Source organism: Podarcis raffonei, chromosome 13, assembly GCF_027172205.1.
Source record: "Podarcis raffonei isolate rPodRaf1 chromosome 13, rPodRaf1.pri, whole genome shotgun sequence".
NCBI classification, from domain to species: Eukaryota; Metazoa; Chordata; class Lepidosauria; order Squamata; family Lacertidae; genus Podarcis; species Podarcis raffonei.
In genome coordinates, this window is record NC_070614.1 from 41,299,031 (window position 1) to 41,320,683 (window position 21,653).

Consider the following 21,653-nt stretch of genomic DNA (forward strand, 5'->3'; position numbering starts at 1 on the left):
AGCAAAGGAGCGTGTTTGCAGGCTTTGTTGAATGTCATTTTCCTCTCCCTAAGGAGTAACCACAGCAAATCCTAACGCACCCAGAGTTAAGAAGGCTGGGGAGACTGTGCTCTCCCCCCCCCCCCCGCCCAGTTGTCAGTTGTTCCTCACCACTGTCAATGGTGTTTGGTGTTGCGGAACAACCTCCCTTCAGATGTCAGGGAGATAAAGAACTACATAACTTTTAGAAAACACCTGAAGGCAGTCCTGTATCAGGAAGTTTTTAAAGTTTGATGTTTTGTTATGAAGCTGACCCAGCCAGATGGGTGGGGTATAAGTAATTAATCATCATCATCATTGACGTTCACTGTCCCAGGATAATGCAGTGAAGATTCTGGGATGGGTGTTTACTTAGGCCTGATGCCCCTCTGGCTACATCCACACACGTGAAAGTGTGTACTTTGGAACCTGCATGGAAGCCCAAAGCTTGCCTAGTTTTCTCTTCCAAACCTTGGAGGGTACATAAATAGTGTGTGTGTGTGTGTGTGTGTGTGTGTGTGTGTGTGTGTGAATCCCAGCCATCCTGTGTTCTTGCTCCCATCCAGCCTGGAACATTAATGAGACTCTGTCTCAGCCCACTGCTGCTTTTGACCTTCTCTCTCTGTTTCTCAGGCCTTCTTGGCTTCTTCCCAGCTGGGACCAGGAGTATTCCCAGACAGCGTAAACATTTCACCAACCTGGGAGCACAGCCAGGGTTCTAAAGGGATTATATATATAGTTCAGCTCTTGTCCAGAAGGGAGGGAACGGGAGGGCCTTGCGAGATCAAGAGTTGTCAAAGCCCAGGGGTGAGGGGTGGGGGGTGGGAGAGACAAATGTTCCAAAACAAGGAACGGAATGAGGAGAGGCAAAAGAGAGCCAGCTGTGGAAGCATTTCTGCAGCTTGAAAAGGCACACCAATCCCCAGAGTGGTTTAACAAACAAGCCTTCCTTTCCAAGGGAACTCTGGGAATTCTAGTTCTGAGAAAGGAACAGGAGTCTCCTAACAACTCTCCACAGCCACAAACTACAGTTTCCATGATACAGTGGTACCTCAGTTTACGAACTTAATCCATTCCGGAAGTCTGTTCTTAAACCAAAACTGTTCTTAAACTGAGGCGCGCTTTCCCTAATGAGGACTCCCATCGCCAGTGCCCTTCCACCATTCGGATTTTGTTCTTAGACTGAGGTAAAGTTCTCAAACCAAGACACTATGTCCGATTTTGCAGACTTTGTAAACCAAATCGTTCCTAAACCGGACTGTTCTTAAACCGAGGTACCACTGTACTTTGGGGGAAGCCATGACTGTTAAAAGTGACCTAAAGGCGCTTGACATGTCTGGTGTGTCTGTGTCCTCAGGGCAGGACTAGGGATGCCCAGGTTTAAATCCCCTCCTTGGATGATTTTGGGCCACTCTTGGCCTAACTCACTTCGCAGGGTTGTTGTGAGGATAAAAGAACCATAGACACTGCCCTGAGTTAGCTCCTTGGAAGAAAGGGCAGAATATAAATGCAATAATAAATGTATGCTCTTGCAATCATTTCAAGTACTTAGGTTTTTGGGAACAGTTACTTTCTAGTAGATGGGGAACCTAAGGGCAGCTCTGCTGGTTCAGGCCAGAGGCCCATCTCACTCAGCACCGTAATCACATTGTCTACGACAGCCTTTCTCAACCTGTGGGTCCCCAGATATTGTTGGACTACAACTCCCATCACCCCTAGCTAGCAAGGCCAGAGTTCAGGGATGATGGGAATTGTAGTCCAACAACATCTGGGGGCCCATAGGTTGAGAACCGCTGGCCTACGAGAAGATTGCAAGCAAAACCTGAGCTCAATAGCAACCCTCCCCATCTAGTTCACCCCCCTGCAATGCAAGAATCTTAACACAGTCGCCCATCCAATCTGAAACCATACTGGCTCCAGCAGCAAAGCCCATCATTCGCCTCTGGAAAGTACTTCCTGTTGCCTCTGCTGAACCTCCACAAATATTCACCTTTGCTAGGTCACCCTAGGTTCTCAGACTCTGGAGAGAGAGGGAGAATATCTTTTGTCCATCCATGCAACTGCGGCTTCCTCTGAGACACCATCAAGATATGCAGAGGTCCTCAAATCAGTTCCCTACATCCTGTGTTAGATCGGGTGACAGACCGCCAGTGCTCAGCTGCTGGGGAGGTGTTTGGATTGGCAGAATCTCTTGCAGGAGACACAAGGCTATATACACTCAAATGAGCCTCATGAGACCTGTGGGATACTAGACTGGCAGGGTAAATGCCAATTCCATGCTTGCAGTCTGCAGTAGTGCAAGTCCATTCTGTCAGCTCCACATTCTGCCACCTAATTCTGCTGTTCTGTACAGATCTGGAGTGATTTCTGTAGAAGAGAGTCAAAACGTTAAGAGAAAGGAGAAGTGGGCTGGAACGGCAATGGCAGGAAACGTGGGGAAACATTAACAGATCGGGACATTTTTTAAAAAAACAAAACCGCACAGCATTACACAGCACTTTGAGCAAATAAAAGAAGAAGAAGAGAGAACTTAGGTTCAAAAAAATAAATGGAAAGTCAGACAACCACTGGTTAGCTTAACACATACTTCAAGAAGGCAGCTGAGAGAGAGGAAACCATATAGCGGTATTTTAAAATTTTGTTGATTTCTTAAGAACAACGGGTTGCACACATGCAGTAGGTAAATATTTAGATATGCAAGTATCTGAATTGCACACAGCTCCTGATCAGATATGATTAGACCTGTTTTGAGCATAATGCTAGCATTCACTATGCCAAACAGAAAACTGGTCCAAAAACCATTTGAGCAAATACACAATTGGATAACAAACTCTAAAAACAGAGTCCAGAACCTGCTCCGAGCAAAACTCGGCAGGGAGCATTCCTACCACGGGTGTGCTTGCACCTACCGTAAGAACAACAGTTGTTCGTTGCAAGTAGTAATTTTAGTACAGTGGTACCTCGGGTTAAATGCTTAATTCGTTCCGGAGGTCCGTTCTTAACCTGAAACTGTTCTTAACCTGAAGCACCACTTTAGCTAATGGGGCTTCCCGCTGCCGCCACCACGCCGCGATTTCTGTTCTCATCCTGAAGCAAAGTTCTTCATCCGAGGTCCTATTTCTGGGTTAGCGGAGCCTGTAACCTGAAGCGTATGTAATCCGAGATACCACTGTGCTACTCAACTTTGAGTAGCACCAACAGTGCTGAACAAGCATTTTATGCCTCCAACTAGTGGCTGTTTTGTGAGTAGAAGTGTCACTGAAGTTGAACATTAAGTTGGTATCTCAGCTCAACAGAGCCATTGGGCCAACTTGCCAGGCAAATGCTCCCACAGGTAACAAAAATCCCTGCATATAGGCCAGGCTGAAGGCTAGGTTGGGAAATCCCTTTCTGTCTTAGCTTTCAACCTGCAGGGTTATGTTCTTGTATATATGTTACTTTAGGGGAAAGAATATTTACACATTTCTGCCTTCTGAAACAGTACATATATGGTGCCGAAGAGCAGCTTGAAATAAATGTTGCACACTTCCTTAGAAGAACAAAACACACACACATATATACAAATGAAGAAAATTAAAAATGGCCAATTGTAGCTCACAATCTATAGTTCCCATAAAGTTAACTTGGACAACTTTTGCTTTCCCCCCCCCCCATAAAAAAGATTTATTTTTCATTTTAAAAATATACAGAATAAAAAGTGCCAGAAATTGGTCTCCCTTGCTCCACCAAGGAGAGAGCAGAACAGAAATACATGGTCAAGTGCAGACTGAGACATACAGAGTGTTCTGTCCCCATGTGTGAACCCCCCCCAGCCTCATGTGGCTAAGTATGCAAATTAAACAATTGCTCCTTATAGGGAAAACAGTGCTTAAAAGCCAATGTCTGTCTTGAGGCATACAAGCTACTGAACTGGTGTGGCTCATAGGAAGCTTTTAACACCGGCCATGGTTATTGGGACTCCAATTCCCATCATTTCCTGACCATTAGGCATGTTGGCTGGGGCTGATGGGAGCTGGAGTCTAAGAAAGAGGGTACCGCATTGGCCAGCCAGGGTTTATACAGTCTGTCCGTCCCCCCAAATAGCCTATTACTAACACTCGTTACTGTGCTGAATATTAGGCATTTCTGATTAGGCAAGTCTCTCCAGACATGTAGTAATATTGGCATGTGTTTTAATCTGCTTTTTAGCTTCCTGTTAATTGCTTATTATTTTTGAATGCTTTAATAGTCGTTTTTAACTGCTGTTCGCTAATAATGTTTTATTCTTTCTCGCAAACTGCTTTGAGGTCTTATTACAGTCAAGCGGTGTATAAGCCTTGTAAAATAAATACATAAATAAAATAAACATTGTGCGCCAGGAAATGATCAGCAACATCCTGGACTTCCATCAGTCCTTTTCTCCTTTGCTAAGTCATCAGCGACAACTTTAGCGGCTCACTAGAAATGCGAATCAGCTTTTAACTAGGGAGGTGTGCCCCCACCCTCGCACCCAAAAGGCATTTTATTAAGCAAATAAAGCATCTGCAACGGTGAGTAGAGAACACAGGAGGAAAGGATGTTTTAAAAAGTCCTCCTTTGCCCATTCAAAAACTCTTGACTCTCCCCCACTCACAAAAGCTACTTTTCCTGTAGGTCCCTGTATCTCTCTTTAAGTCATTGCAAGGGGAGGGGAGCAGATGGCAGGAAGACTGATTTTGAGCAGATGAACATCTGAGGAGGAAACAGCAGTTCCTTAGCTCAACCAGAAGCAACTTGCAGCTGCTTTACTTCCTTGTTTGCTTTTAAGAATGCATATCAGGCGATGTCTCGCTTTAAATATCCCGCCTAATCTAGTGCAGGGTTATCGGACCTCATTGGGCCTGGGATTGTTAAGAAAATGTCATGGGTGCTAAATACACACACACACACACACACACATTTCACAGATAAAAACTCAGAAATCTGATCTGGTGATCAGAAATACACGCACACACATGGAAACAACAGGCAAAACACTGACCTCCCCCCATACACACAACAAATAAAACAGATTTGAAAAAAGGCACCCCCCCAACCAAATAGCAACAAAAAAGGCCTCCGCAAAATCCTCATTTTAACAACTGGGAAAGGCAAGTCTTGGGCAAAGGGGGTGTATGAGGGCACTGCGTTGGAGACCTAACCTCTAGCCTGATCCAGCAAAGAGAACTCAAGGCACATGTAGGCAGATGTAGGCCAACTCAGTGGCTGCCACCAAGTTTTTCAAAACCTCCTGGGAAAAGTTGCAAAGCTGGGCCAAATTTGCCCCCTGCTCCTGACACTGGGGTCACCAAGGTCAGGTTTTAACTACCACCCCAAATTATAATAGCAGGCCTCTGAAGATCGCAGGCTAGGCTGGGTGGAGCAGGATGTCGGTGGGAACAGGAGATTGCTCAACACCTTGGCCACAAGCTCCCATCGCAAGGATTTAGATAACTTTGTGATTCGGGGCCACATAAATAATTTGCTGTGGGGGTCTCGTGACGAACAGTTCACGCACAAAGCGCTGATCTGTCTGCTTGTATGCAAGGGGTGTTTTGTAGGAACAGAACGGAGAACCCCCTCCCCAAAAAAGAAGAAACGGAAAAAAGAACACCAGCAGCTGTGGGTGGTTCAGCTTCAGATATTCCTTCAAGTCGTCCACTTCCTCCTTGTCCAACAAAAATATACCATTTCCCTTCAAGCCCAGCAGCTGAGGATGAACTGTCCTTCTATAGAGAAAAAGAACCGGTCTTCAACACCACCCAAGGGAATGAGTCATCTTGAAAACATTCCCTTGCTCGATATCTGGGAAGACAGGGCTTCTCTAGAAACTGCTGCCTGGGACCAGGGACAGAGTGTGCATTTATGTGTGGGGAATGTGTGTGTTTCTCTTTCATGTGCACACAAAACACACACCACTCTGCTAAAACTGCCCACATCCTTTCTCTGACCTTAGGAGCCCTCGCTGCTGCCATTAGGTTGCATCCCCCACCTAGCTTGCTTGCCAGCACTGGGAGGAAGGGAAGATGTTGCCGTTGCTTAGCAACCCCCACTTCCAAAGCTGGTCCAGCCCTTGGCCAGCCAGTTCAGAGGCACAAAGCCTGCGGTGGTGCTGATGGAAAACAACAGGACGGCTAGCAGTGGCAACCAACAGTCCAGCCAGGGCTGGAAAATGTGTGACTGTCCCAATGTTATTGGGCTCCCAACTCTTATCAGGACTGCCAGCCAGCATGGCCAACAGTCAGAGATTGGTTCCTTAAGTTTAGAGGACTTATAGGGAATATAAGCAACTAGTGGGCTAAAATAATTTCGCTGTTTCTGCAGTTGCATTCCCATCTAGCCAACTTTCTGGGGCCTACATGGTAGTGGTACGTGGGGCAAAAGTGGACAGACTGTGCATTTCTACTTTCACAAAGTAGGCCAATGCCTGTCCATGCACTCACATTAAGCCCTCACTGCCCAGGAAAGGAAGAATCGTCGTCAGATTTCAAGGGCACATTCCAGCCAGGCAAAATCACTCAAGGAAGACGGGAAGCAGGACCAATGAGGAATGTGGCCTGGGAACAGGGGGAGTGGCCTACAGAGAGCCCCCCAGGGGACGGAAAGAGAGGCCTGGACTTGAACCCAGGGCCAGAGGTTCTCCATCCCTGCCATAGAGGTATTCCTCCTGGAGTGAGGAGGAAGACAAATGGCAAGACAGGTTGACTCATTCAGACCCGCCTACCCATTTTTTTTAAATCCCAGCTTGTTTGAGTAACACCTTTCTCTCTCTCTGGTTTTGCGGGGGACTGCAAGAGGGAACAAAGCCACAAGAAAACAAACCGCAACCAAATAAGCAAAGCCGCCACCCTTCTCCCAGGGGGAAAGTGCCGTCTCTTTACTCAAAGGCCATGTTCGGTAAACATTTCAGTGCATCCCGGAAACTCCATCGGGCAGCGGGAATTTGGGCAGGGAATTCAAGTTTGCGGCTCCTTTTCCATTTCAAGAAATCCTTCTGTGTTCATATACCCTGTTCCTTTTTATTTTTTCCGGGGGACACGAAATAATTTTGTTATAAAGGTTGCAGGCGGAACGAACACCTTCCGAAAAAGCAAAAAAAATAAAAATAGAGGAGAGGTCACAGCCACTTTTGATAAAGTTCCAGCGACTTCGCAGTCCCCACAACCAAGCCGGTAATCAGGACGTCTGCAAGGCAGTCCCTCCTCTCCTGGAAATAACAATCGTCCCGGGAGCCGTGGGCCAGGCCAAGAAGCTTCACACCACCTGCAGCGCCGTGGCTTCTCCATCGAGCTGGTACTTGATCTGGTTGAGTTCCTCCAGCTCCTGCTGGTGCCGGTCCGTTTTGTGTCCCACTAGCGAGCGGTAGAAATGCAAAGCGAAGATGATGAAGACCACGCCCACCGGGACCATAATGATGGTGGAAGCCATGGCGGCGTTCCACCCAGAGTTGTCCGGAGAGGCCGAAGTCGGGGCCGGGGCGGTGGCGTTGCCACCGGAAGGGGCCGGCGCGGGGACGCAGCACTTCCGAGCGGAGGCGCCGCTTCCGACGGGCAGGAACTTGACCCAGCAAATCAGCACCACCTCGGTGAGGAAGAGAAAGATCCCCAGGGCTGTGGAGAAGCCCCAGGCCAGCTCGATGTAGCGGTGCATGCGCTCGTGGGGGGACTCGTTGACCGAGTTGAGGTTGTGGATATTGCTGACGGCCTCGATGTTGGGCAGGATACAGGTGCTGACCATGAGGGCGAAGAGGTGGACAGCCACCAGCACCGTCGTGCAGGCGCTGAATGCCACCAGCAGCTCCCGGGGGTAGTCGTAATCCTCCAGTTGCACCTCGACCATGGCGACCTGGGGGGAGAAAGGACACACAGGCACACGCAGAATTAGGATCCGATACCAAATAGGCTAGAGCCAATGCCAGTCACACTCAGAGCGGTGTTAGAAACTCAGATATATCAGCTAATTGCCAAATGGCACCTTAAAAAAACCCACTTCCTCTGAAGGAGCAGGTTTGCAGCTTGGGGGTAATCCTAGAGCCTTTGCAGTCACTCGAGGCTCAGGTGGCCTCAGTGGCCCAGAGTGCCTTCCATCCGCTTTAGCAGGTGGCCCAGCTACGCCCCTATCTGGACAGGGATAGCCTAACTACCATTTTTCATGCTCTGTTATCCTCAGGGTTTTACGTAGGGCTGCCTCTGAAGACTGTTTGGGAACCTCAACTAGTGCAGAATTCAGTGGCCCGGTTGCTCACTGGAGCAAGATGGTTTGAGCATATTACACTGATCCTGATCCGGCAGCATTGGCTACCAATTAGTGTCCAGGCCCAATTCAAAGTGCTGGTTTTGACCTATAATGCCTGAAGTGGCTCAGCACCGCAATACTTCAAGGACCGCATCTTTCCATATGAACCTAACCAGACCCTGAGATCACCTTCTGAGGCCCTCCTTTGTGTGCTGCCTACTCGAGAGGTCCAGAGGGTGGCAACACGCGAACGGGCCTTCTCTGCAGTGGCTCCCCGTCTGTGGAATGCTCTTCCAAGGAGAGTTTGCCTAGCACCTTCATTATACACCTTTAGGCACCAGGCAAAAACGTTCCTTTTTAACCAGGCCTTTGGTTGACCTATACCCTTTTAAAATGTGGCACTTTTGTGGGGGGTGTTAGTGCGTTATTGTTGTTATTTTGATTTTATATTTTGTGATATTTTCTGTGAACCACACTGAGACCTCCAGGTATAGGGCGGTATATAAATTCAATAAATAATAATAATTCATTGCTGTCATCACAACTGGGGCTGATGGGAGTCAGAGAGCCCCATGTTGGCTACCCCTGTGCTCAGCAGTCCGCATGTTGGCTTAGGCCCAGAAAGACCCGGCAGGTTTGCTCAGAAGTTAAGCCCTGCTGAGTTCAAAGGGACTTGGTCTTGTGTTTAGGATGGCAGCCTGAGTTTCTTTGGGATGAGCGTCTTCCTATCAGGGGTTTTAGTTACCAAAATAAAACAGAGCATGAGTGAAGAGGAACAGGCACTCCTAAAGCACGCAGCAAATCCAGCCACTCCTGTGTCACATTCTGAGAGGAATTTGCAAAGCACCCCACCCAGAGGCTGCACCCCGCTTTCCAGTTAACCCCTGAAATAAACTCTCCGCTTTCTACCAATCTGTCTGCGGTTTCCACACACTTACTGGTTGCCCAGTCCAGAAACAGCCAGAGTCATGGGAGGGACATAAAGGGTCGTTTGTCAACTTGAGGCAAGAACCACAGCTAAAATATGTGCCGCTGTAGTGTTTCTGTGCATGTACAAAGCACTTCCAAAGAGATAGCTTAGTAATTCTCAGAACCACAGCCTCCTAATTCCAGCATTATTATCCCAATGTGGGAAGACAGGCCAAGGAGTTGTGGCCCCACAATCAGTGCCTCTAGTTTTTAACTGAACGTGGCTGTTTAGGGCAGTGACTTGATATGGGACTAATATGGCTTGCCCCACAGATATCTGGGGAGCGGGTGGAGCAGCTCCTCCAATATCTCTGCAGCTCCCTCATGCTGCTTTCAAAGAGAGCCAGTGTGGTGTAGCAGCTGAACTAGGGACTAGGATCTGGGAGACCAGAATTCAAATCCCCACATAGCTCATTGGGTAGGCATGTTGCCAGCTCTCCCTCACGGGAGCGTTGTGAGGAAACAAAGAAGTGGCTTGCAGGAGGGCCACCTACACTGCCTTGAGCTTCTGGGAGGAAAGGCAGAAAACAACCGGAAAATGAGGGTTCTGTACAATCTGCCTTTGGTGCCATTCCCCACGGCAACACACACACAATTCAGCGGCTGAGGCAGAGACCCATCATAGCTGCCCTTAGAAGCGGCATTCCTGCTAAACTCCAACTTGGCAGTGGGACCCTTTGCAGAGATGGCGGAGGGGGGGAGAGAGTGTCCCATATTCCCATTTGTTCACAGTTCCAGCTCTGGCTAGGATCCCAGGGCCTTGGCAGTTTCCCCAGAGAATGGGGATTGGTTTGGGGGGCAGAGGAAAGAGAGAGGGAGGGAATGGCAGAGGAAGGAAGGATTTAACCCACAGCAAGAGAGTTTCCCACAGCCTGGGAAGCAAAGGAGGAGCAAGAGGTTTAAGGAGCCCCCCCTCCCCAGATATGGGGGAGCCCCTCCAAACAAACTGAAGCGTGGCCTTAAAAAACCTCCCCAAAGTAACCCCAAGAGGGGCTGCTGCGTCACCCCCTCCGACCTCAAAGCCCTGAGTCAAGTTACGTTGAAGGCGGTGGCAGCCGAGGGCTTATTTTCAGAAAGTGGGCCACATTAAACCGAGTGATGACAGCTGGCTGGCAAGGGCCCTACGAGGCAGCACGTGCCACCGACTCAGCTGGAGGTGACAGGGAATGAATGGGAGGAATTGGAAAGTCAGGGGGGAAGGGATGGAGGACCCACAGCCAGGGTTCAAACGCGCCCCCCCCATTGCAGTCTGCTACTGCAAGGCCCGGCCCTCCAATGACCAGGCTCTATTTCTCTATTTTCTTCTCAAACATCCTGGCCCCACAAAAGCTGCAGTGACTCAAGAGCATGTGCAGAGCATGAATTTTATTTCTGCGGCGGTGCTTCTCATTCCCTCCCCCCTCGGGGCCACATTCGGAATAAAAAGGGGCTGGCACTGCCCTGCTTTTTTTATTAATAAGAAAGGCATTGGAAAACAAAAAGAAGCAACTCCTAGCAGCGCTTGGACTCAACAGAGAACACAACTACTTTATAATATGATCATAAAGTAAAAAACGAGGCTGCTACATAAGAACATGAATCACTGCCAAAATATAATTATGAACGAGCCTCTTACATAGGTACTTTAAGTATGTATACAAGCTCAGTGAGAGGTGTGAGCTTGCTTTTGCCAGGTAATCTCATTTATATTAGGTCTAATATGAGACTCCCATTCTCGTTTCCTCATCAACACAAAGAAGCCTTTCTCTTTTCTGATCTTTCATATTTGTCAGACTTGAAAATCCCTGTTCACAGCAATATGCAGCAGAGAACTGTGGAAGAATAGCCAATTGCTCTTGAAGAGGCGCGTGGGTAGTTTCTGGTTGTACAGTCGTACCTTGGAAGTCAAACGGAATCCATTCCAGAAATCCGTTCGACTTCCAAAACGTTCGAAAACCAAATCGTGGCTTCTGATTAGCTGCAGGAAGCTCCTGCAGCCAATCAGAAGCCATCGAAGTCCCGTCAGACGTTCAGCTTCCAAAAGAACATGCACAAACTGGAACAATCACTTCCCGGTTTGCGGCATTTGGGAGCCAAAACATCCAAGTTCCAGGGAGTTCGGGATCCGACTGTATATCCCCCCCCCCGCAATATATATATATATATATATATATATATATATATATATATATATATAGATAGATAGATAGATAGATACTATACTGCACTGAAATGTTTCTTTGATTGTCCTTGAATCTTCCCCCCGCACTTGCTACCCTCTCCTTTGAGAACCACTGACTAAGGAAAGGGAGCCTCATCTAAACGCCTCTCCACACCCACTGGAAACACATTACGATGTTTTAATAATTGAATATTAACAGCTGTGCAAACCTGAGAAAACCCCGATAGCTGCTTGTTAGCTTCGGGGGCAGGACTGCTGGCTAGGTGGCAGCAGCTGTAGCCTACTCAACCTTGGACCCTAACAAGTGCCTCTGAGCATATGCAGAGTGCCTCCCACGTGCAGAGTGAGGAAGACGGACAGGAGAGGTATGGCTAAGGGATAGCCAACATGGCAACCTCCAGATGTCATTGGGCCCTCGCCCAACTCCCATCCGCACAAAGTCGGGGGGTGATGGGTATTGTAGTCCAACTCCATGGGCTACCCCTGCCCTAGGCCCAGAAGAAAGCTACGGCTGGATCTGCAGCAAATGTTGTGCATTGCTTGGAGGGGAGGAAAGGAGCTCCCTGCTCTAACCACTACACCACACTCCTGCTGCCCTTTGGCTCCCAGGATTTCCTGCTTTAAGAGTGATCCAAATGACAAAGCTCATGGCCAGAGTCCCCCACACCCGCTCTGAGCCTCATTGGGAGGTCACTTTTGAGAGCGACTGGCCGAGAAACCCAGAATATCGGCTCAGTCAGGCACACAGGGTCACTGAGGGATTTTGACCAAGCGTTCAACTCTTGGCTCCTGCAGCCCAGCGAGGGCCTCCTGCCAGCAGCCGCCCTGTTCACAAGCTCTAGGAAACTCAGAAGCAAAAAAGCAAAGAGCCCCCAATGCACATTTGCCTTGCCATCGTTCCTGGGACGCCAAAGCCAAAAGTAGCTTCCCAGTGTTTGTGTGCCTCTGAGGCAAATTATGTGTGCAAGGCACACTCACCAGGGTCACACGTCGTCTCCCAAGCAAGACTAGGCTAGAAGCCCCCCAAATTGCTTCGAAAAATGAGAGGTGCAGGCCACAGGCATGCCTGGAAGTATGCGGGAACTGGCTGCGCTTTGTCCATTGAACGAGAACCCCTCTCTGCATGTGCCCAGAGGCACTCTGCTCCCATACGATTTCGCCTGCTGCAGGACCGAGGCTTGAAAACAGACTTTCTAGGGTTCTGCCGTGACCCACAATTTCCAGGTGACCTTTAACTAGCGATTCAGCCCAATATGGGAGAAAGTCCCTGTTCATAAACAAAGCGTGACAGAAGCAGCTCTGGGTACACTCAGAGGGCCTCACAGGGATCCTTACAACCACCTTGCAAGCTAAGCCGGTGACCTTCCCCGCTCTCCCCCCGGCCAATCATATTACAGGGCAGGTGGTGAGGGACTGTGGCAGCTTGCCTAAGCAGAGGCGAGATTCGAACTCAAGACTTCTCCACCTCAAAGCCCAGGCATCTTAGCCACCAGCCTTCCATTTCCAATCTGCCGCCACCCCCAAACCAAATGGCGCTCCTGTCAGAGAAGAGCCTTCTTCGAGTTGCGTTTCACAAGCTCCCCCACCCCAAAAAACTGGTCCTGAAATAGGCCTTGCAGCCGGTCTCCCTTCTCAGATCCTCCCTTCCCTGACTAAGCTCCCCGTTGCTTTGGTTACAAGCAAATGAGATCACGCCGTGCGGAATGCAGTCTTGCCTTGGGACCTGGCTGGCCAAAGAGGCAGGGAATCTAAATGCGCCAGGCCTGCGCTGCGCATTCTCCCTTTCAAGCCCACCCTCCTTTCAAGGGAACCTGGGCCAGCTCGAGTACGCAGGCCCCACGCTTCTGCTGCGACAACCCTGCGAGGTGGGTTGGGCCTGGAACGACCATCTGGAGGTCAGCTTTGCGCCTAAGTGGGGGTTAGAAAAGTCCAAAACTCCGCAGTTTATAAAGTCCGGCACCTTAACGCAGGTAGAGAAAGCGCCTTTTAAAACGGGCCAATTTGGGGCCAGGGCGAAGGACCACAAGCCAGGGCAGCCACAATAGGAAGGAACAGATGGAGGAGACATGGGAGCAGCCTTCACATCTACGCTTGCAATGGATAATGGGGGAATAAGCCCCATGGGACTCAGGATTTTATTTCCAAGTAGACACGCCTAGGATCCGGCTGCGTTAAAAATCCATGTAGCCAATTTCGCCATGGGCATCTGTTAACTACCTCAGTTCAAGCCATCTGTGCGACATGCCCATTCATTCAGGCGAAATATGGGGGTCATATTACAGCCATATAGTGAAGCAGTAGGACTGCAGCTCAGTGGTAGAGCATGCAAGGAGGCACTGGGTTCGATCCCTGGCTCCTCCAGACAGGACTGGGGAAAACGTCAGCCAGAATCCCTGGAGAGAAGCTGCCAGTCAGTGTAGACAGTACTGAGGCAGATGGGCCGGCATAAGGAAGCTCCCTGGAGATGCTGGAGGTTCTGCATGCAGAGGAAGAGGCTCTGCCCCTCAGCCATGGCTTCTCCCCCCCAAAGCAAAAGACTTTCATGGGGTTATTTACACAGTTACCATCATGCTGCCCTGCCACCTCACAGGGTTGTTGTAAAGGAGAAAGTACACACGATGTGCTCCGTATGTGCAATAGCCTTATACCTGAAGGAGCGTCTCCACCCCCATCGTTCTGCCCAGACACTGAGGTCCAGCGCTGAGGGCCTTCTGGCAGTTCCCTTGCTGTGAGAAGCCAAGTTACAGGGAACCAGGCAGAGGGTCTTCTCGGTAGTGGCACCCACCCTGTGGAACACCCTCCCACCAGATGTCAAAGAGAACAACTACTACCAGACTTTTAGAAGACATCTGAAGGCAGCCTTGTTTAGGGAAGCTTTTAATGTTTGATGGACTATTGTATTTAAATATTTTGTTGGAAGCCGCCCAGAGTGGCTGGGGAAACCCAGCCAGATGGGTGGGGTATGTATGTATGTATGTATGTATGTATGTATGTATGTATGTATGTATAAATTATTATTATTATTATTATTATTATTATTAACAACAACTGAAAAAGGCAAGAGATAGGGAGCTCTGCTGGGGGAGGAAGTATTTGGTGATAGTTGAAAGGACTGATGGTCACACAGGGACCCCGGGTTCAAAACGGAAGGACAAGGAATGAATAAAGACACACCCTCAAGCACAGATATATATGCAAGCATTTTGTGCATTGATGTTCTAGTGATGATTTATTTAAAAGGAACTAGTTCATCGCCCCCCCCTTTTTTTGCAGATGCTGCTGGGTTTTGAATTGCAAGCAGGAGCCTACAGGATATAGGGTGTGGCGCTCTTGAAAGTAAGTTTACCTAAGGTGGGAGAAAGCCAGAATCTGCTGGATCGGATGGGCGGCTCGGGATCACAGGAAGAAAAGAAAGCAGAGGAAAATCGTCCGGAGCCCGGAACTAAAGGCTGGGTCCATGCAAGAACCGCTAATGCCAACAGCATGGTTTTAAGAGCGGAAACTTCAATCAGATACAGCGCATGTGTGTGTAATCATCCTCATATCACCACCATCCTGTTTTCAGTCCTTCTATTTCTGATGTTCAGGCTGTGTGTGTCACTGCTTCTCCACCCACCCACAAGAGCCAGACATCAGCAGCTTTCTAAGAAAATCAGTTGGGGTGGGGACCTTGAGAGGGTGAATGCTGTGAGGGCTGACCATGCCAAGCAGATACAGAATGCTAACTGTGTGCAAGTGGCTTTGGATCAGAAGCACTTCACGCTGCAACATTTTGTTGCGAGTCCCCAACTATACAGACTGTATTTACAACTATTGAAGAATGGTGGCATCTTAAGCAAAGCACTTCCAGTCCTAGGTAGAATGCCTTTCTCTCACCCTGCAAAATACCTCAAGGCAACACGTCCATGAGCATGTGCAGAGTGCCTTTCCTTTGGAAAAGGAGTTTAAGAAGGTTGTTGTTGCGTTTTTTCCCCCTAAGGGACCTAAAAACACATTGCTTCTAAGTATACGCACAGTGTAATTCCCTTCTGACCAGGAACAATTATTTTCGTAAGGGAAGCATATCAATGAAAGGAGGATCTTTAAACTGCATGCTGTTTTTGTTTTTTAAACACAAACAAACACTAAATACATACACACACACACACACACACACACACACTATTTTGTCCAATTTTGCATCCTTCTTTCTGGTAAAACCAGAAAGTTAAACTCTATCCAAATGGTGGTGCCGTTTTGCTCACTTTCCACATGGCTGAGTCCTTTCGTATGCCCCACTTACGAAACACCCCAAAGTGGAAGTTTAAACCGCATTTGAGATGCTTAATTCCAGGAGAATCCATGTGAAAGGGAGAAAAGGGGAAGCAAATGAGAGTTCTGGGTCACCAGAAAGTAAAAAAAAAAAAAGTCTGCAAGTGTTTGGGTTGCAAAGAGCAGCCTCAACTTGCACATTTTAAAACCAGAGGTGCCATATTACCGTACATGGGCATCTTCCTTAGAGATGTCCCCCCGCCCCCAAATAGTTGTCCATCGGTATAATTTCATTTTAATTTCCTGTCCCATTTCCCTCTCCCACCAACCTTGCCTGCCTCTTTTCTAGGTGCTTTTGGCAATCAACAGGCTGAAATATTGGCCAAGGCACTCATTTGCCTGTAAGCAAATATCCCCAGGATGTCTTCAACCAGTTGTGCATTTCTCGTATCTGGGAGTTCTGTCTGGAATTAGCAAGACATTTGTTACACACTCAGTGTGTCTCTTAAGAAGCTTTTAAGCAATCCTGTTCTCAGTTAAACATATATATATTATTCTGATGGTGGCGGGAGGGGAGCAGGGGCAAGGTTAAAAAAAATCAAAGAAGGATGCTTTGAGAAAATGCAATGCACAGCACTCCACTCTCCAATTCACTGAATTCACTGTGTATGCTCATTTGGAGCCAATCTGTAGGTGCTTATAAATAATAAAAACAACAAAGGCTGTATAATGACCACTAGGAATTGCAGAGCAGGTTTTGAACCCAGCTCTGCATCTAATTTTTGAGGCGCTAGCAATGTGGACTGGCATGCGGGCTATGGGCCCAAGACAGTTTGATGTAGGGTGGCACCCACACACAGATTCAGGCACACAGCTGGTCAGGCTTGTCGTCGGAGACAGAAAAGCCCACAGTAGTTCCCTTCTTCCTTGGCTGCAAAATACAGTAACAAGAAACCTTCCACAGCACCCAAAAATCAGCTGCTTTACTCTGCCTAATCGTAGGGCCGGCCTGAGAATTGGAGTCATGTCTCTTACTTGTGGGTTCCACACAGGCAATGTCTGGTTGGCCACTGTGTGAACAGGATGCTGGATTTAGATGGGCCTCTGGCCTGATCCTGCCGCAGGGCTCTTCTTAGGAGAGCAGGGTTCAATTCCCCACTCAGTCCTGCAGGGTGACTCTGAGCCAGTCACTCTATCAAAGCCACCTCACAGGGTTGTTGTGAACATAAAACGGGTTGGGAAGGAAAACCCTGCATCCTAACCCAGGCTCTTGGAAGAAAATGTGGGATGTGTAAAAAAAAAATTTTTTTTTAAGTATAGTGGTATCTCGGTTTTTGAACATAATCCATTCCAGAAGACCATTCGAGTTCCGAAATGTTCGTCAACGGAGACATTCGAAAACCGAGCTACCACTGTAACGGGAATTACTTTACACAATATGCTAGGGTCAAAGGTGGCAATTCTAAGCATTCAAATAAAATACAGGGGAGCCACAATTTAGTGGTTAACTTGGATTGAGGGGTTCTCTGTGCATGCTCAGACACCCTCTCTGCTTCTGATGTGTGGCAGAATCCCTGGCATTCTGAGGTTAAGCCCTACGAGCAAAGAGAGTTGTGGAAAAGAACTGAGAGAGGGAGGTTTGTGATGGCTCCAAAATGCAAAGTCACATGACAAGGAACATAAATCTAAGTCCAGAGAGTATTTTCAAACTATTTGGGAAAGACAGATCCCTTTCCAAGACACCCAGGATCTGAATTCCAGTCACATTACAGCACACACCAAATTCTTAAGCACATCAAAAGACTGCCTTATTGTGGCATAAGATTTTGTGGACACAATCAGATACACTTAGGGCCCCTTCGAACATTCAGGGTGCATTTCAGGACGGGCATACTGCTTCGAGTCAGTAAATGTCCCACAACTTCCTGATGGAATCCTGTATTTTCTTTTTTTTTATTCTAAAAATGTTCTGGGGTGGATTTTTTGTACTATAGCATCAGAATGCACCTCCAGATGGCAATAATGAAGCAGGAAGAAGCGTGGGCATTACAGTTTAAACCCATCACTAATGTGCCATCATTGCATCCATGGCATATTTGCACTTGCAAAACAAAAAACCAAAAAAACCAACCCAATATTTGGAGTTACAGATAGGTAGCCGTGTTGGTCTGCCATAGTCAAAACAAAAAAAAAATTTCCTTCCAGTAGCACCTTAAAGACCAACTAAGTTAGTTCTTGGTATGAGCTTTCGTGTGCATGCACACTTCTTCAGATACACTGAAACAGAAGTTGCCAGCTCCCAAGTTAAAACACTACAACGCATCATCAGAGATCTACAACCTCTCCTGGACAATGATAGTTCTCTTTCTCAAGCTCTGGGAGGAAGACCTTTCATTGCCTACAGACAGCCACCCAATCTTAAACAACTCCTAACCCACAATAATACTACAACCAGACGTAACACGGACACTGGCACCAGAGCCTGCAATAAACCCAGATGCCAACTTTGCTGCCACATACACCCGGACAACACCATTACTGGCCCCAACAACATCACACATACCATCTCGGGACTATTTAATTGCTCATCGTCTAACATTGTATATGCCATCAAATGCCAACAGTGTCCTTCAGCTCTCTATATTGGACAAATAGGCCAAACCTTACGCCAAAGAATAAACGGACATAAATCGGACATCAAGAATCACAAGACAGAGAAACCAGTAGGAGAACACTTCAATCTCCCAGGACATTCTATACAAGATCTCAAAGTAGCTGTTTTACTACAAAGGAATTTCAGAAATAGACTGGAAAGAGAAGCTGCTGAATTGCAACTCATTACCAAACTTAAAACCATGGAGAGACCTGGTCTGAACAAAGACATTGGATTCTTATCTCATTATACATGACAAAGCCATTTTTCACCTTCTCACCCCTTGCTTTTTCCTGTAAGACCTATTGCAGTCGTTAAGAGTCGTCAACAGGCTCATCACAGCTATCTGCCAATCACCCATTCCCACCACCCTTCTGAGTAATACCCCTCCCCACCTTCTCACTATATAGAGGGATCTGGCAACTTCTGTTTCAAGTGTATCTGAAGAAGTGTGCATGCACACAAAAGCTCATACCAAGAACTAACTTAGTTGGTCTTTAAGGTGCTACTGGAAGGAAAAATTTTTTTTTGTTTTGCCAATATTTGGAGGGACTACTGGTCCACAGAAACATGTGCCACAACAAAAGCTCTGGCCTTCAAAATGCCACAAGACTCTTTAGGGTTGTTTGCAGATCTGTTTGGAAGAAGAAGAGGCGGGAGGGATTTGAGGTCTTTCTCCAAATCAACATCCGTTCTCCAGCTGGTGGCTTAGTTTTTTAGCTCAGCGGCAAGTCAGCACTCCGGAATCTGTCTTCTCTTGCAAGGATCGGGCCCTGTTCCTACATGCTCACTGCAGCTGAACAACAGCCGCACAGAAAGGCCACTAGGCTGAAACCACCTCAAGCTGTCCACCCTATTTTGGAAAGGATAAGCGAGGATGAGAGAGAGAAAGAGGAATCTACCATAATGGGGGGACCACACCTAACTTCTCTGCTCCAACTCCTATGCCAGTCCTCAAGTGTCCTGCATGGAACCGCTCTGGAAAGACCTGATCCTGTTTTACAAAGAGAGTAGATTTTGGTCAAAACTCCTGGGCTCTTTTCATAACTCTGGGAAGCAACTCACTCCTTGAACCACAAGCCAGGGAGTCAGACAGGAGATCAAAGTCTGCAATAGTTAGTGTACTAGGATTATCTGGGACAAGGGAAGCAATGGCCAGTGGTTAGTGCAGTGAGATGTCCAGGTTCTCCTTGGAGGAGAAAACCGTAAACAGGCTTAGCAGGGTGTGAAAAGGCTTAGCAGGGTGTGAAAAGGAAGCAGGGCCCTAAGTTCTTTAGAAAGTGAGCACAGTGCCTAGTGGTTACATCCCTGGAACAAGAGCTGTTGCTTCTATGTTCTCTGGGCAATGTGAGGGATGCACCCAGTTAGGAAGCATTGTATGGCCAGGAGATCAGCAGGTCTGGGTTATTTCTTGGCTGGAGTGGGGTGGAGTGGGGAAGCACAGTTACAACAGAGTTTCCCAAACCTGGGTCTCCAGCTGTTTGGGGGACTACAATTCCCATCATCCCTGACCATAGGTCCTGCTGACTAGGGGTGGTGGGACTCATAGTCCAAAAACAGCCACGTTTGGGGTTAGAATCACATCAGTGTAGAGTTGGAAGGGAACCCCCAGGGTCATCTAGTCCAACCCGCGCCAAGGAATGTCAGTGTAGCCTTAGCTAACCTGGCGCCCTCCATGCGCTCTGGACTGCGGCTCCCACCAGCCCTGGACGGACGGGCGCTGCTAGACCAAAACCTCGTGTGTGTAGGAGGAGGTCGCCCGGGGGGCCTGGCGGAGGCTGGGCGGGATCCCCCCGGTCGGGCTCCATCCTTCCCAAACCGTGGGGTCTCTCCTTACCATGGCGAAGCCGGAGAGCAGCGCCGAGGTGCGGCTGGACGCCTTGAGCTTGGCCCGGCTGAGGTAGAGGCGGCGCCAGTTGAGCGCATGCAGCGAGTGCTGGTTGGCGCTCATGAGCTCCAGGTAGCTCCGACGGACGAACTCGCGGTACGTGGCCGAGACGCCCAGAGTCTCCGAGGCCTCGGGGTTCAACGGCTCCCGCTCGCCGTCCGCCCCGTCGCCGTCCGCCCCCTCGGAGCCGCCGGCCGCCTTCATCAGTCCCGGAGGAGGAGGGCAGCGGGGCCGGGAGCGGCGCGGAGGGACAAGCGGCAGCAGCAGCAACGCCGGGCGAGGGGGCAGAAGTTGGGGGGCTGGAAGGGGCGGGCAAACTCCGGGAGCTGCGAGGAGGGAATAGAGGGGGCGCAAATAGGGATGGGGGGGCGAAACCCCCGGAGGAGATGGGATAAGCGGGGAGAAAGTAGCCGCCAGGTGTTTAGCCGGTCATAGGTTGGAGGGGGCGCCCGGAGAGGAAAGTGTTGTGGGGGAGGCGCCCTCCTCAAATTGGGGAGAGGGGGCAGCGGAAAGTGGGGGCGCGGCGAGACCCGCCAAGATCAAAAGGAGGAGGCTGGGTGGGAAGGAGGGCAGAAAAGAGGGGCGTCGAGGGGCGTCGGGGAGCAGAGGAGGGGAAGCCGCGTTGGCGGGAGAGCGCGGGGATCCGACGCCGCGCCGGGGCGAAGAAAGTTGCGATTCGCTCGGGCGACGGGGCTGGGCGAGAGAAGGCGGGCGGGCGGGAGGGAGGGAAGGAGGGCGGGGAGAGAGAGGGAGGGAGGCAGAAAGAGAAACAGAGGAGTTTGCTCTGGCCGCGGGCGGCGTTTAAAGGGGAAGTAGCGACGCGGCAAAGATCCGTTTCCTTTTCGCGAACGAGGCTCCCGCCGCCGCCGCCGCCGCCTCGATTTTACCCTCCCAACAGCCCTGCGAGGTAGGAGAACCGCGGTGAGACTCAGTATTGCGAAGCGGAGCCTGGTCTGCAGGAAGCGGGACCGTCCGGGGCGGAGATGGTCACGGCGCAGGCCCTTTGCAGGATTACTCAGAAGTAAGCCCCTTGGAGCTTCGTGCAACGCGCTTCTCTGAAGGGGCAGGCGGGGAGTAAAAGGGATCCAGGGAACCTGCTCAAGCCGGGATCCACAGGCAGACAATCCGCTCCCAAAAACCTTCCTTTTTTCTCAACATGTCTTTGGAGATCGGCCGCGTCTGTATTGGAACTTAAAAATGCGTTTTAAGATCTATTATTACTTGTTGTTTGCCACCTTGGGCCCCTTTGGGAAGAAGGTTGCGATATGAACATAATAAACCAGGGAAAGAATGAAAGAAAAGAGTTTTCTGATTCAGAATATGAGAGTACAACCTTTGGCCGATTAATATTCTACTACAGCATGTTAAATGTGTTTGGGTGGGTTATTGTTTTGTTGTTTCTGTTTTAACTGTTCGTGCTTTTATCTTGTATTTTTTTATCTCGTGAACTGCCCTGAGATCTTTCTGTTAATCAGTTTCAT

At 49.0% G+C, this 21,653-nt stretch overlaps 1 protein-coding gene across 1 annotated transcript; it reads right to left on the bottom strand.

The window, feature by feature from the left end:
- Positions 1 to 7,150: 7,150 nt before the first annotated feature.
- Positions 7,151 to 20,727, bottom strand: ORAI3 (ORAI calcium release-activated calcium modulator 3). The gene is made up of 2 exons (XM_053360737.1): positions 20,122 to 20,727; positions 7,151 to 7,860 (listed from the first exon to the last, which is right to left on the bottom strand). The coding sequence occupies exons 1-2, from the start codon at positions 20,374 to 20,376 to the stop codon at positions 7,270 to 7,272; spliced, it is 846 nt and encodes a 281-aa protein (XP_053216712.1). The 5' UTR covers positions 20,377 to 20,727; the 3' UTR covers positions 7,151 to 7,269.
- Positions 20,728 to 21,653: the final 926 nt, after the last annotated feature.

Excerpts from the sequence above, each read along its gene's own strand:
- ORAI3 (XM_053360737.1), bottom strand. The coding sequence starts at position 20,376 with ATGAAGGCGGCCGGCGGCTCCGAGGGGGCGGACGGCGACGGGGCGGAC. Across the intron at positions 7,861-20,121 it reads TGCTCTCCGGCTTCGCCATG|GTCGCCATGGTCGAGGTGCA; the intron begins GTAAGGAGAGAC and ends TTCTCCCCCCAG.